At 33.7% G+C, this 14,455-nt stretch overlaps 1 protein-coding gene across 4 annotated transcripts in view; it reads left to right on the top strand.

The window, feature by feature from the left end:
• Positions 1-14,455, top strand: part of WASHC4 (WASH complex subunit 4) — a 121,837-nt gene that overhangs the window by 68,001 nt on the left and 39,381 nt on the right. For all 4 annotated transcript variants that reach the window (XR_187743.5, XM_004446776.5, XM_004446777.5 and 1 more), the window contains exons 25-28: positions 5,631-5,765; positions 7,091-7,199; positions 9,864-9,930; positions 10,352-10,438. Coding sequence is in view for 3 of the 4 variants with exons in the window: in XM_004446776.5 (XP_004446833.1) it covers positions 5,631-5,765; positions 7,091-7,199; positions 9,864-9,930; positions 10,352-10,438 (398 nt within the window). In the remaining variant the exon portion in view is untranslated. The remainder of the gene's footprint in view (positions 1-5,630; positions 5,766-7,090; positions 7,200-9,863; positions 9,931-10,351; positions 10,439-14,455) is intronic.

Here is a 14,455-nt window from a genome sequence, read left to right on the forward strand (position 1 = left end):
AGGATAACCAAAAGAGTAAAAAGAGAGATAAATTTATAAGACATATGAAAACCAAACAATAAAATGATGGAAGTAAATAATGCATTTATACTAATGTCATTGAATGTGAATGGAATAAACTCACCAATCAAAAGATATATGGATAAAGATATTTTATCCATAATCTGTCTACAAGAGACTCACCTTAGATCCAGGGATACAAATCAGCTAAAAGTGAAAGGTTGGAAAAAGATATTCCAAGGAAACAGTGGCCATAAAAGAGCAGGGGTAGCTGTATTAACATCAGACAAATCAGACTAACTGCAAACAAGAAGAAATACAGAAGGCCATTGTATATTAATAAAAGAAAACCCAACAGGAAGAAGTAACAGTCATAAATGTCTATGTACCTAAGCAGAGTGCCCCAAAATACATGTGGCAAACTCTGGCAAAACTGAAAGGAGAAATAGACATCTCCACAATAATAGTTGGAGGCTTCAGCACACCACTCATATCATTAGATAGAACAAACAGGCAGAAGATCAACAAAGAAACAGAGAACCTGAAGAATATGATAAATGAGCTAGACCTAACAGACATAAACAAAATGCTGCATCCAAACTCAGCAGGTTATACATTCTACTCGAGTGCCATGGATCTTTCTCCAGGTAGACCACCTGTTGGGTCACAAAGCAGGTCTCAATAAATACAAAAAAATTGAAATTATACAAAGCAGCTTTTCAGATCATAATGGAAATGAAGTTGGTAATCAGTAATAGGCAAGAAGGGAAAAGATGTGCACAGACCGAACAGCATAATCCTAAACAATCAGTGGGCCAAAGAAGAAATTGTAAGAGAAATTAGTATATATCGCAAGAGGAATCAAAACTTATGGGATACAGCAAAGGCAGGGCTGAGAGGAAATTTATAGCCCTAACCACTTATATTAAAAGAGAAAAAAGAGGTAAAATCAAAGACCTAACTCAACACCTGGAGGAATTAGAAAAGAAACAGCAAACCAATCCCAAAGAAGGCAGAAGGAAAGAAATAATGAAGATTAGAGCAGAAATAAATGAATTTGAGAACAACAACAACAAAAACAGAAAAATCACCAAAATTAAAAGCCAGTGTTTTGAGTAGATCAATAAAATTGACAATCCCTAGCTAGACTAACAAAGAAAAAAAGAGAGACGATGCAAATAAATAAAATCAGAAATGAAAAGGCATTATTACAACTGACCCCACAGACACAAAAAGGATCATAAGAGAATATTATGAAAAACTGTATGCCAACAAATTAGACAACTTAGATGAAAAGGACAAATTCCTAAAAATGCACATACAACCTATATTGAATCTACAAGAAATAAAAAACTCAACAGACCAATCACATTTAAAGAGATTGAATCAATCATCAAAAATCTACTAACAAAAAAAAGTCAGTACCAGATGGCTTTACAGGTCAGTTCCAACCAAGCATTTAGAGAAGAATTAACACTATTCCTGTTTAAACTTTTCCAAAAAATTGAAGAGGAGGGAAAATTACCCAACACATTTAAGAAGCCAACATCACCCTAATACCAAAGCCAGATTTAAAAAATTGCAAGAAAAGAAAATTACCAATCTCTCTAATGAATATAGATCAAAACTTCTCAATAAAAATACTTGAGGGGAGTTGCTGTGACTCAGGAGGTTGAGTGCCTGCTTCCCACATGGGAGGTTCCAGGTTCAGTTCCCAGTGCCTCCTAAAACAAAATCAAAATAGAAACAACAAGCAAACTAAGGGATGGATCACCTCAGGGTTGCCGATGTGGCTCAGTGGTTGAGCTCTAGCTTCCTACATGTGAGGTCCAGGGTTCAATTCCCCTGCCCCAGTGACTCAAAAACAAACAGCAACAACAACAAACAAACAAACAACAACTTGCAAGTAGAATACAACAGCATGGTCATGTGGAATTAATTCCTTGTATGTAGGGTGGTTTAACACAAGAAAATCAGTTAACGTAATATACCACGTTAACACAATAGAAGGGGAAAAGCCACATGATCATCTCAACTGAGGCAGAAAAGTCATTTGACAACTCCAGCATCCTTTTTTGATAAAAACACTATGGAAGCTAGGAATAGAAGGAAAGATCCTCAGTATGATAAAGGGCATATGTGGAAAAATCCACAGCCAACATCATACTTGATGGGTTGAAAGCTTTCCCTCTTAGATAAGGAACAAGGCAAGGATGCCCATTGTCACCACTGTTAATCAGCATTGTCCTAGAAGTTCTAGCTAGAGCAATTAGACAAAGTAAAATAAAAGACATCCACATAGGAAAAGAGGAAGTCAGATACTCACTATTTGCAGATGACTTAATCCTATATATAGAAAATTCTGAAATGTCTACAACAAAGCTACTTGAGCTAATAAATGAGCTCAGCAAAGTGGCAGGATACAAGAGCAATATGCAAAAAATCAGTCATGTTTCTGTACACTAGTATTGAACAATCTGAGGAGGAAATCAGGGGAAAAAATTGAACTTAACAAATAGCTACAAAAAGAATTCAGATACTTAGAATCAAATTAACCAAGGAAGTTTAGGACGTTTATTCAGAAAACTACAAAACACTGCTAAATGAAAGCAAAGAAGACCTAAACAAATGGAAAGACATTCCATGTTTGTGGATTGGAAGACTAAATATGAAGTGTCAGTCCTCCCCCCAACTGATTGACAGATTCAATGCAATACCAATCAAAATTTGAGCAGCCTACTTTACAAAAATAGAAAAGGTATTTTCCGAATTTATTTGGAAGGGCAAGTCACCTGAATAGCCAAAAACATCCTAAAAATGAATAGTGATGTAGGAGGACTCTTACTGTCTGATGTTGGGATATATTACAAAGGTATAGTGGTTAAAACAGCATGGTGGGAAGTGGATTTGGCCCAACAGATAGGGCATCTGCCTACCACATGGGAGGTCCAGGGTTCAAACCCAGGACCTCCTGACCCATGTGGTGAGCTGGCACATGCACAGTGCTGATGAGTGCAAGGAGTGCCATGCCACTCAGGGGTGTCCCCCGCGTAGGGGAGCCCCATATGCAAGGAGTGCACCCTGTAAGGAGAGCTGCCTAGCGTGAAAAAAGTGAAGCCTGCCTAGGAATGGCGTCACACACGGAGAGCGACACAGCAAGATGACCTGACAAAAATGAGACACAGATTCCGGGTGCTGCTGACACAAGCAGACACAGAAGAACACACAGCGAATGGACACAGAGAGCAGACAACTGGGGGGAAGGGGAGAGAAATAAATTAAAAATCTTAAAAAAAAGAACCCCAAAACAGCATGGTATTGGCATAAAGATAGACACATTGATCAGTGGAGTAGAACTCAGAGTCTAGGATTAGACCTCACCTCCACGACCAACTGGTTTTTCACAAACCTACCAACTTCTTGTTACTGAGAGGAAACAGACATTTCAACAGATGGTGTTGAGAGAACTGGATATCCATAACCAAAAGAATGAATGAGGACTCCTATCTCACTCCCTTTACAAGAATCCACTGAAAATGGATCAAAGATCAAAATATAAGTGCCAGACCATAAAACTACATGAAATATAGGAAAACATCTTCCTGATCTTGGGGTAAGTGGTGATTTCTTGGATTTTACACCCAAAGCATGAGAAACAAAAGAAAAAATAGATAAATGGGACCTCCTCAAAATTAAACACTTTTACACCTCACAGAACTTTGTCAAAAGGCAGCCAACTCTCAGTGGAGAAAATACTTGATAATTATGTCTGATAAGGGTTTAATATCCATATTTAAAGAGATGCTACAAATCAACAATAAAAAGACAAATGACCTGATTAAAAAATGGACAAAAGACTTGAATAGACATTTGCCCAAAGAAGAAATACAAATGATGAAAAAAGCTTATAAAATGTTCAACATCACTAGTGATTAGGGAAAGGTAAATCAAAGCTACAATAAGATACCATTTCACACCTATCAGAATGGCAACTGTTAAAAAGAGAAAACTATAAAGATTGGAGATGTAGAAAGATAGGAATGCTTATTCATTGTTGGTGGAATGTACAGTGGTCTGGCCACTGTGGAGGAAGTTTAGCAGTTCCTAAAGAGGTTGAATATAGATTTTCTATGTGACCTGGGAATAGCACTATAGTTATGTGCTCAGAAAGAACTGAGAGCAGTGACATGAACAGACACCTGCACCCTGATGTTCATAGCATCATTATTCATAATTGCCAAAAGAAGGAAACAGCCCAGGTATCCCATCAACTGAAGAATTGGTAAACAAACTGTGGTGTATATATATGATGGAATATCATGCAGATGTAAGAAGAAATGACATCTGGAAGCATATGACAACATGGATGAACCTGGAAGACATTATGTTGAGTGAAGCAAGCCAGACGCACAAAGAAAATACTGTATGATTGTGCTTTTATGAACTAAATGTATAGTGTAAACTCATGGAGTTAATAACTAGAATATAAATCATCACAAAGTATAATGAAGGTAGAGAATGGAAAGCTGAGGGTTAATCTGCACAGTTAATAAAAGTTATTCATAAATCTTTGGAAATGAATAGAAAAGGTGAAAGCACATCATAGTGTTGTAACTAGCAGTGCTAATAATATATGGTTTTGACAGTGGTTGAAAGAGAAAATCTGAGGTCCTGTATATTACTAGAAGGAAAGCTAAAAAATGTAGCATGGGACTGTATAGCATAGCAAAACCTCATGTGAAATATGAATATGGATAATATTGCATATATAAGACTGTTTTTCTCTGAAACTGAGCAAATGTTACAAGATGTTAATGTCAGGTAAAAATATAACCACAACAAAATATGGACAGTAGTGTACAACAGTATATTAATAATCTTCCATTAAGGGTAAAACAAAAAAGGAAATATACTGAGTAAAGAAACTAGATAAAAGGTACTACCTATTGTTTGACTCATCTATGCAAAATATAAATAGAAACAAATAAGAAAACCAGAAACAGAATATTAGCTATGTACAACAGGGGAAGAATAAAGAAATTGAGTAATGATTATAAAGGGGTAAAGCCTTTTTTGTTTAATTATTATTATTATTATTATTAGTTATTTTTGGAATAATGAAAATGCTCTTATAATGGTTGACCAGGTGAATGCACAACTATGTGATTATACCAAATACAATGATTGTACACTCTGGATGGATTGTATGCTTTACTAATATATATCAATAAAATTATTAAAAATATTTATGGATAATAATAGAATGCTTACTATTTCCCTTCGGAAAGTTCAAAAAGCATCATGTTTCTTACTTTCCTGTCAGTCTACAAATGTCAATATGTAATCTGGTCAATTCAGGAACATAGAAATTTCTGACTGATTTATGGCTTAAAAACCAGGGTCTTAAGTTTAGTGTTTCCTACTATAGCTTTGTCCTAGTATGATAGCATTTTCAATTTTTTTTTCCTAGTAAAAATGTGTAGGAGTTGCTTAAAGAAAGTTCTGTAAATTTGTATGGTAACACATAACTTTAATTATTTGGACAAATGTGGTATAGGTTATATTGATTCTATTTCAAATTTATTTTTATATTAACTTTCTTTTCAATTTTTTGAACTTTGATTTTATAGGTTAATTTCACCTACCAGTTTTTGAAAAAGAAGTTCTATATATTTAGCCAATTTATGTATGATGAACATATCAAATCCAGATTGATTAAAGATATTCGATTTTTCAGGGAAATCAAGGACCAAAATGATCATAAGGTATTCTTTATATTCTGTTTGAGGTAGTTGGTTCAACTCTTCAGTGTTAGTAAATATTCATGCAAAAATTCATTATTTAGGTCTCTACTGAGTTTTTAGTATTCTTAATACAGTGGTAGGTTAAGGTTTAAGGAAAAATTAAATGATTAGTGTAGTCAGGTGTTGCTTTTTTTAAAATTTAAAAATAATACTAAAGTAATACATGTCCATTTTAAAACATTTAAATGGTATAGTAAATGTTCTCCCTCATTTTTCTTTATTTCTCAGTTCCATTTTCTAGAGGTAACTGTTGTTCATATAGTGTGATGCCTTTCGGATATCTTCCTGACAAATGTATATTTACATGAACATATAATGCTGGTTTTTTAAAAACAAAAATGGTATAATTGTATACATACTGTTCTCCTCACATGTCAGTATATATAGATCTACTTCGTTCTGATAGTATGGTTCTATAACATAGCTTATTTAATCTTTTCCGATTGAAGGATATTTAGGTTTTTCTGATTTTTCACTGTTCAGTGTTGCAGGTAACATTCTTATACATCTATTTCTGTGTGCTTTGAGATTATTTTTGAAAGAAAAATCCCTTGAAGAGGAATTTCCAGGACAATGACTATGAGTATTTACAATTCTGACACTTTAAATGGGTCTCCTATTGATATGCTATCTCCAGAGCTATTTTAATTACCCTTTTTAAGGTTCACTTAGTTCCATTCCGCTTATGTAATACTTGGTAGTTCTCTTAAATGTTAGAACAGCAAAATATTACTTTCTAGTAAAATGATCTAATAAAATTAAATTACAGTTATCAATGGAGTATTATATTAACTCATTTTTATTGGAACAGAAATTACTAGTATTCAGTGATATAATCATTCTGTTGTGTAAGAATTTCTTGCTTTTTTTATTACTATCAAATGAGTACTTTCCTAAATCTTAATCCACAAAGATGTAAAAGTCTTTTTTACTGGTGATGGCAACTAGAAATTTTATCCCAATCAATGTGTTAATTAACAAATGTGTATAGGAGGAATTGATTTCTTCTCTAGATGATTTGAGTGCTATTAATGATGGTGAGGAAATTAAGTTTGATGATGTTATTATTCTACTTAGCTAATGCCAGAAAAATTTTTTGTTTATATCGACTTTGAGCACTGGTGCTTTTCACTCTATAAATATTTTGTCATTAGACCTGACTGCTTTTTTTTTTAAAAGCATAATGGAAATACAAAATTAGAAAAATGGTGTTGATGTGGTTGAGATGGTAGGCATTTATGCTTTTGGGGTATTTAATAAAGGTAGTCTTAAAATTATCTTTGTAGTATCCTTTTGAAAGAGCAGAAAAATTCAATCGGGGCATCCGAAAACTTGGAATAACACCAGAGGGACAGAGCTACCTTGATCAGTTCAGGCAACTCATCAGCCAAATTGGTAAGTTATTAAAAAAGTATTGGGACGTAAAGTATATATCCTAAGAATCTATCCCTTGTATTTCATATCTCATACTAATACACAGCTTATTATATGAATACTTGAGTTCAACTTTATTCCATTAGGGTAATTTTCTATTCTTTTATTACCAAAACATTTTCAGGTATGATTATATTGTTTCAGAAATAAATGATAGACTGCAGACAAATATAAATTAAAGAAAACGTCTTCAATGGAATGAAAAATATATTTAATAAGTAATTCATCTCAGAGATCATATTCATAATTAATAGTCGATTGGTAAGACCCAAATAAGACAACTGTGTACCTACTGTGTTTGGGACTTCTAAAAGAGGTTCCCCCAGGTTACAGTCTAAATGGGAAGGTATAAAAGATTTACATGAAAAGCTAATAATTTAAGCTAATAAGTCACTTATAAATTTATAGATGAGATATACTGTTATAATTTTTATATCATATAATTTCATATTTATGCCTATAAATTCTTGAGTTGTCCTTCTGCTATGCCTGTAATTTCTTGAGCTTGTCTTCTGAAATATAGTACATTATATTTAAAAGAACTACATTTATCAATAATCATAGATACAAACTCTTATATTTTTAAATTTTTCATCTAAATTATCTGTTAATGTCCTCCCAATAACCCTGTGAGATAGATGTGTAATTACTACCTTAAAGATGAAAAAAGAGAAAGAGAAATATATAAATGGTGTTGCTGTAATACAAACCAGGGTTTTTCAGCTTTAAGCCTAAAGTTGTTTTATTTTATATTCTTTACATTGGTAAACCCTGAAAAGTTAGTAAATTCTTTATTGACTATATTTTGGTAAAATTATGCCTCCTGAAATTTGCTTGTTCATTTGTCAAACTTTTGTTAAGACTGTATTATATGCCAGATACACTACTAGGTGATGGGGATACAAAAGATGAGAAATACACAGCCTTTACTCTCAAGAGGCTTGAAATTTATTAGTGAGAAAGATGTTACAAGCATTTAGTTCTGGAGCAAAATCACTGAATGCTAACTTAAATTTTATAAATGAATTGGTTTGCTTATTAGGAATTTCTGTTATATTTAATACAAGAACTTAGGGAATTTTACTTTTGTAAATATTTATTTTAAGCTATGTAGTATGAGGTATTGCCAGACAACTATAATTTTCTTTAAGAAGACATTTGGTGTCATAAAAGATGGCAAACTTCTGGAGCAATACGTTCTTAGCCCTGTTTGAGAATTTGATAAAAATTGATTGAGCAGAACTGTGTCCCATATACACACACAATTTTGCTTAATGTGCAGGAGTTGAGACCCTTTATGCTAGGATTCATGGACCTTTCATTCTAGTTGGAAAAGATGCAAACAGAATTATATTTTTGGGTTAGTGTAAGTGCTATGAAGAAATAAAAGCAGAGCAAGGAGATATAATGGGGATAGGCAGTGCTATTTATTTGACAATGTGCAGGGAAAACTCTGAGATGGTGATATGTAAGCAGGGACCTAAATAACGGGAGGGAAGAAGTCATGTGCCATATTTAGGGGAAGTGCATACCATACAAAACCTCTGAGTCTGCTTAGCAGTTTTTGAGGAACAGTTAGGGGCTGGAATGGAGTTAATGAAGACCTGAGTGGTGGGGTATGTTGTCAGAAGAGCAGCAGAGTGCAGGATTATGAAGGGCTGTGCTGACCATGTAAGGAGTCTGGATTTTATTCTGTGATGGAAAGCCATTGTAGAATTTTCAAAAAAGGAGTGACATGCTCAGACTTAGTTTTAAAAGAGTCACTAGCTGCTCTGTAGATATAAGATTGGGGAGTGGGACAGGATGCTAATGGTGGAATAGGAAAACCTGGAGGCCATTGCATATTGCAGTGGTCTAAATAGGAGATGCACTGGTTTGGAGAGGGTAATAGCTGGAAAGGTGATAGTAAGTGATTGGATTTTGACTGTATTTTGAAGGAAGAGCCAACATAATTTGCCCACCAATTAGATATAATGTGTAAGAGAAAGAAAGGAGTCAGGGATGTCTCCAAGGCATTTGTCTTGAGCAACTGCAAGAATGGAATTGCCACTTTCTGAGATAGGCAATATATTTGGGGGACCAGGCCTTGAGTTTGGCTAGGATGTATTTAAAACTCTTCTTAGACATGAAGAAATAGGCGTTGGATAAAAATTATAACATTTAGAGGAGAGGTCCAGGTAGAGGTATAAATTTGTGAAGGTATCTAATAAATATTTCTTGATATCATGTCCAGCTTTGTGTTTGTGTGCATCTCTGTGTGTTTGTATTCCTGCGCACTTATGTGCATACATGTGTGTGAGAGAGAGGCTCTCCTTGTGAGAATGAAGAAATTATTGATATGGTTATTTTTAAATATTTGATATTTTTATGTATTCAATTTAAAATTTTTGGTTTATCAAATGTGAAAGTTAAATTTATTTTTAAATATTTATTATAAATTTAATAGACATATATTTTAAGTGCAGAAATATATTAACAGTTTTGCTTTTTCTGGAACAAGACCTGAAGTAAAATACAGGAGAATCTTTTGGTACTTAATTGACTGCTGTATGTAATTCTGTTCCTGATTAATAGAGTTTAACTGTGTATATAGAAATATCTGATTTTTTTTGTGTGGTTTTCAAGGTAATGCTATGGGCTATGTACGAATGATAAGATCTGGTGGCCTTCATTGTAGCAGCAATGCCATTAGGTATGGATGCAAACACCTTTGCCTTGTTTATGCCATTTAAAAATGTATCTTATTCAAATCTATTCTTTACTGGAAGTAGTATTGTAGAGAAGAGAAAGCCATTAATTCTACTAGTTAAAATCTTAAGACAGTAGCAGATCTTATCTTTGAAAATATTTATTTATCAAGGTTATAGTTAATTTATCAAAACAGTTTGTGAATGGTTCTAAAGATTACTTGGTTTTGAGGATTAAAATTTAGTTATGCATATCTAAAATTCAGTTTTGTAATTGAAGTGGTGAATTAATGATACAACTGAAGTGCAAATTTCTTTCCAAATATATAGTTGAAAATTTAGAGCCCCATATTACCCCATTCATATCTGTGTCAATTGCATATGTTTTACTTGCCCTAATACATTGCTTCTTGAATTCTTATATAGATTTGTTCCTGATCTTGAAGATATTGTAAATTTTGAAGAATTAGTAAAAGAAGAAGGTCTTCCAGAAGAAACATTAAAAGCAGCAAGGTAATCTAATTTTGAAGCACTCTAAATGTGGAGATTTAAAAAGGATATGCTTAAATTATTTAAAATATTAAAGAGATACTCAAGGGTGATGTATAAAACACTTCAGGGTTTTTATTATACAAATGATGGTCTCATATATGAAATGTTATTTTTTTTTAAGAATATGGTATACTAAGTTCTTTCCAACTTCATTAGAAAGGGATCTTTTAGAACATGCTGTTAATATGATAGTTACTAGCCACATGTGACTTTTGAGCACTTGAAGTGTGGTTAGTCTAAATTGAGATGTGCTGATGGGCATACAATTAATTTTGAGCACTTAGTACAAAAAAGAATGCCACATAGTTCATTGATAAAATTAATTTCACCTGTTTCTTTTTATTTTTTTAATGTGGCTGCTAGAGAATTTAAAAATAAATATATTATTTACATTAATTTTGTATTTGCCAATGCAGTTGTGAATCCAGTCCCTCCTTCCATTTATTCTAGAGCAGTCCTGTCTTGTACATTAGTGACTGCCACATGTGGCTATCGAACTTGAAATACGGCCAGTGGGACTGAGGAATTGAATTTTTAATTTTGTTTATCTTGTTTTAAATAACTCATGGCTGTTGTATGGAACAGTGCACAGCTACAGGTTTGAGTCAGTAGTGATTTTTAGCATAACCTGAAGCTCGAAAGAGATATGCAGAATTGATAAGAATTTGGAAAACTGTAGCTTTTCTTACTACTGATTTTAACAGTTTATTGAGTAAGGCATGAAAAGGTAACTCCAGATAGAGCGAAGATAATTTGAATAATGAAAAAGAATAATGGTGGAAATAGATTAATACATTAAATAAAAAATGAAATTAAAAGAATGAAATTCATGAGTTACATTGATAAGAAAGGTTTGGGGAATGAAGAGGTAAAGTTCCTTTTACAGAAGAATGCCAGCTCATAAATGTAGAAGGGATGAGAAAATTAAGGGGGAAAACTCAGCATTTTACAGCCCCCATTATAATACTTGGAAGTTATGTTAAGAACCACCAATGGATTCTGAAGCATTGGGTAAAAAGTTTTTGGAGAACATTCAGTCTCAAAAAAAAAAAAAAAATCATCCATAAATTGCTTAAAATCACAAAGAGAAAAAAAATATCTTTACAATGGAGAGATTGATGTATACCCCTGTAAAAAAGTGATGAATCTTAGCATTACCAAAAATGGAACTACCTGACATGTTGTGGCCTCCTGATACAATGTAATAGCAAGTTCCTATGTTGAATTCTTGCCAGAAAAGTTTTCTCTGAATTTAAATGTGAGGAAACAATCTGAGAAATTCAGAATGAGGGACATTCTACAGCATACTTAGCCTAGACTCTTATAAAATGTCAGATGTCATGAAAGAGAAAAAAGGCAAGAGACTGTTCTAGATTAAAGGGATTAAAGAGACTCAACAACCACATGTAATGGGGATCCTTAATTGTATTCTAGATTGGGAAAAAATAACTATAAAGGACATTTGGGGCATAATTGGGGAGATTTGAATATGAATTATATATTAGATAATTTATTCTTGGGTATGATAATGTATCATGGCTTTGTAAGATAATGTCTTAGTTCTTGGTATATTCATGGTAAAATACTTGTGGGTGAAGTGACATAAGGTCTGCAGTTTTCAGAAAAAATACAGTTTTCAGAACTCTCATACATTGTTTTTTTAAAGATTTATTTTTATTTCACTCCCCTTCCCCCCCATTGTCTGCTCTCTGTGTTCATTCACTGTGTATTCTTCTGTGTCCGCTTGCATTCTTGTCAGCGGCACCGGGAATCTGTGTCTCTTTTGTTGCATCATCTGGCTGCGTCCGCTCTGTGTGTACGGTGCCACTCCAGGGCAGACTGCAGTTTTTTTTGCGTGGGGCAACTCTCCTTGCACATGGGGCTCCCCTATGTGGGAGACACCCCTGTGAGGCATGGCACTCCTTGCACGTGGCAGCACTGTATTTGTGCCCGCTCACCACATGGGCCAAGAGGCCCTGGGTACCGAACCCTGGACCTCCTACATGGTAGGCGGACACTTTCTCAGTTGAGTCACATTCACTTACCTACATTGTTAACAAGTGCTGAATCTAGGTGAATGATATATAGGTGTTCATTATACTATATTTAACTTTTTAATCAGTTTGAAATTTATTAAAATAAAAAATTGGAAGGGGGAAAAGAAGATATATTAGAAAATGTGTATGCATGTTTTTTTAATGAGGATAAGCTCCATCACATTTGGAAATACCTGGAAATACTGTTGAGTCTTGGAAATAAAGAGGTAATGAAATCTCTGATTTTGTTTGGTACTTGTATTAGTCAGCCAAGGGGGTGCTGATGCAAAATACCAGAAATCTGTTGGCTTTTATGAAGGTCATTATTTGGGATAGAAGCTTTTAGTCACAGGTTATAATGAATAAGTTACTTCCCTCACCAAAGTCTGTTGCCATGTGTTGGAGCAAGATGGCTGCTGGTCTCTGCCAGGTTTCAGCCTTCCTCTTTCTCCTAAGGCTCCATGGTCACAGTTTCTTCCAATCTCAGTTGTAGATTAGCATAAGACTCATCTCTCTCCCCAGGACTTTTTTCTTTCTGGGCTTTCTCAGCTGTCAGGGCTCTTCAGTTGCAAATCATCATGCTAAATGGCTCAGCTTTCTCCCCTGGGCTTTAGGATCCAAAACTAAACTCTCTGTGTTCTTCTTCTCGGTGTATGTACTTTCCTGTTTTTGATTGAGCATCTGTTTATATAGCCTTCCAAGTGGGGACAGGGACTCAACCCTGCATGCCCTATCTTAACATAATTTAATTAAAGTCATCTTTGCTGAATCTAAATCAGTCAAAGGGTATCATACCCAAGGGAACAGACCAGTTTACAAATATAATCAATATCTCCTTTTTTGAATTCATAAATAATACCAAACTGCCACAGTTTTATATTCCATAATGAGTGAGAGTTTTCAGCATTGCTACCATTGAAATCAGAAGTAGAAAGTAGATATAATAGTTGATGTGTTGCCATATCAGAGGTCACTGAAAAATATTAACTTCACATTCAATTCAAGCAAAAACAGTCTATTTAATAAAATGTACTTTTGAGGAGAATTAAAATTTACTTCTTGATTTATTTGTATAATTTAGATTTATTTTCTTTTTAAAATAATAGAAAAAAATAAGACCAAGACAGTTCTTTTATAGCCTGTTTTATATTGTCAAATTTCCAATACAATAAAATGAATTAGATGCAAAATTTCTTTTGTGTGTATTGTATGCAGAGATTTCATAGCTTTAATCCAATTTTCAAAGAAATCTGTGCCTAAGTGGGTTAATGATTACTCTCTAGCAGTATTTTCTCAAATCACATGTGATAAGCAATCATTGTTTTAAGTTTCTGACTGGCCATAGTCCCATACATTTTTAATTTGTATTTTATTTTTATGAAATCAGTAAAAATGAATTATTAGAAAAATTAGATGAAAAAATTCAAAGATTTATAAAATGCAATCTCAATGTTTTTATTAGATTCATCAGAAATTAAAATTTCTTTGTTAAATTTCTAAAAAGTTTCTAAGCATATGCTCAATTTCTGTTTATCTCATATGGATTGGGTACAGATGCCCTGCTTTAGAGAATGAAAATGAGCAACTCTCAGGTTACAGCAATAGATTATTTTAGAGATATGGAATTAAACTCAGGGTTGTGTCAAGTATTTGGTAACTACTGTGTGTTTTTAGATTGAAGGCAGTTTGGATAGCCTGCCATTTAACTTCATTCATTCATTTAATAATAATTATTTGGAGTACTTATGATGGTATTAGCTGAGAAAGCCCAGAAAGAAAAAAGCCCTAGGGAGAGAGATGAACTTTATGCTAATCTACACCTGCGATGGGAAGAAGCTGTAACCATGGAGCCATGGTATTAGGGATACAGAAAAAAATTCAAAAATTTGATGAAATGGTAGTAAGAGTGAAAACTTAAACAAGATGAAGTCAGAAAGTGGAG

This window comes from Dasypus novemcinctus, chromosome 12, assembly GCF_030445035.2.
Source record: "Dasypus novemcinctus isolate mDasNov1 chromosome 12, mDasNov1.1.hap2, whole genome shotgun sequence".
Taxonomy (NCBI): domain Eukaryota; kingdom Metazoa; phylum Chordata; class Mammalia; order Cingulata; family Dasypodidae; genus Dasypus; species Dasypus novemcinctus.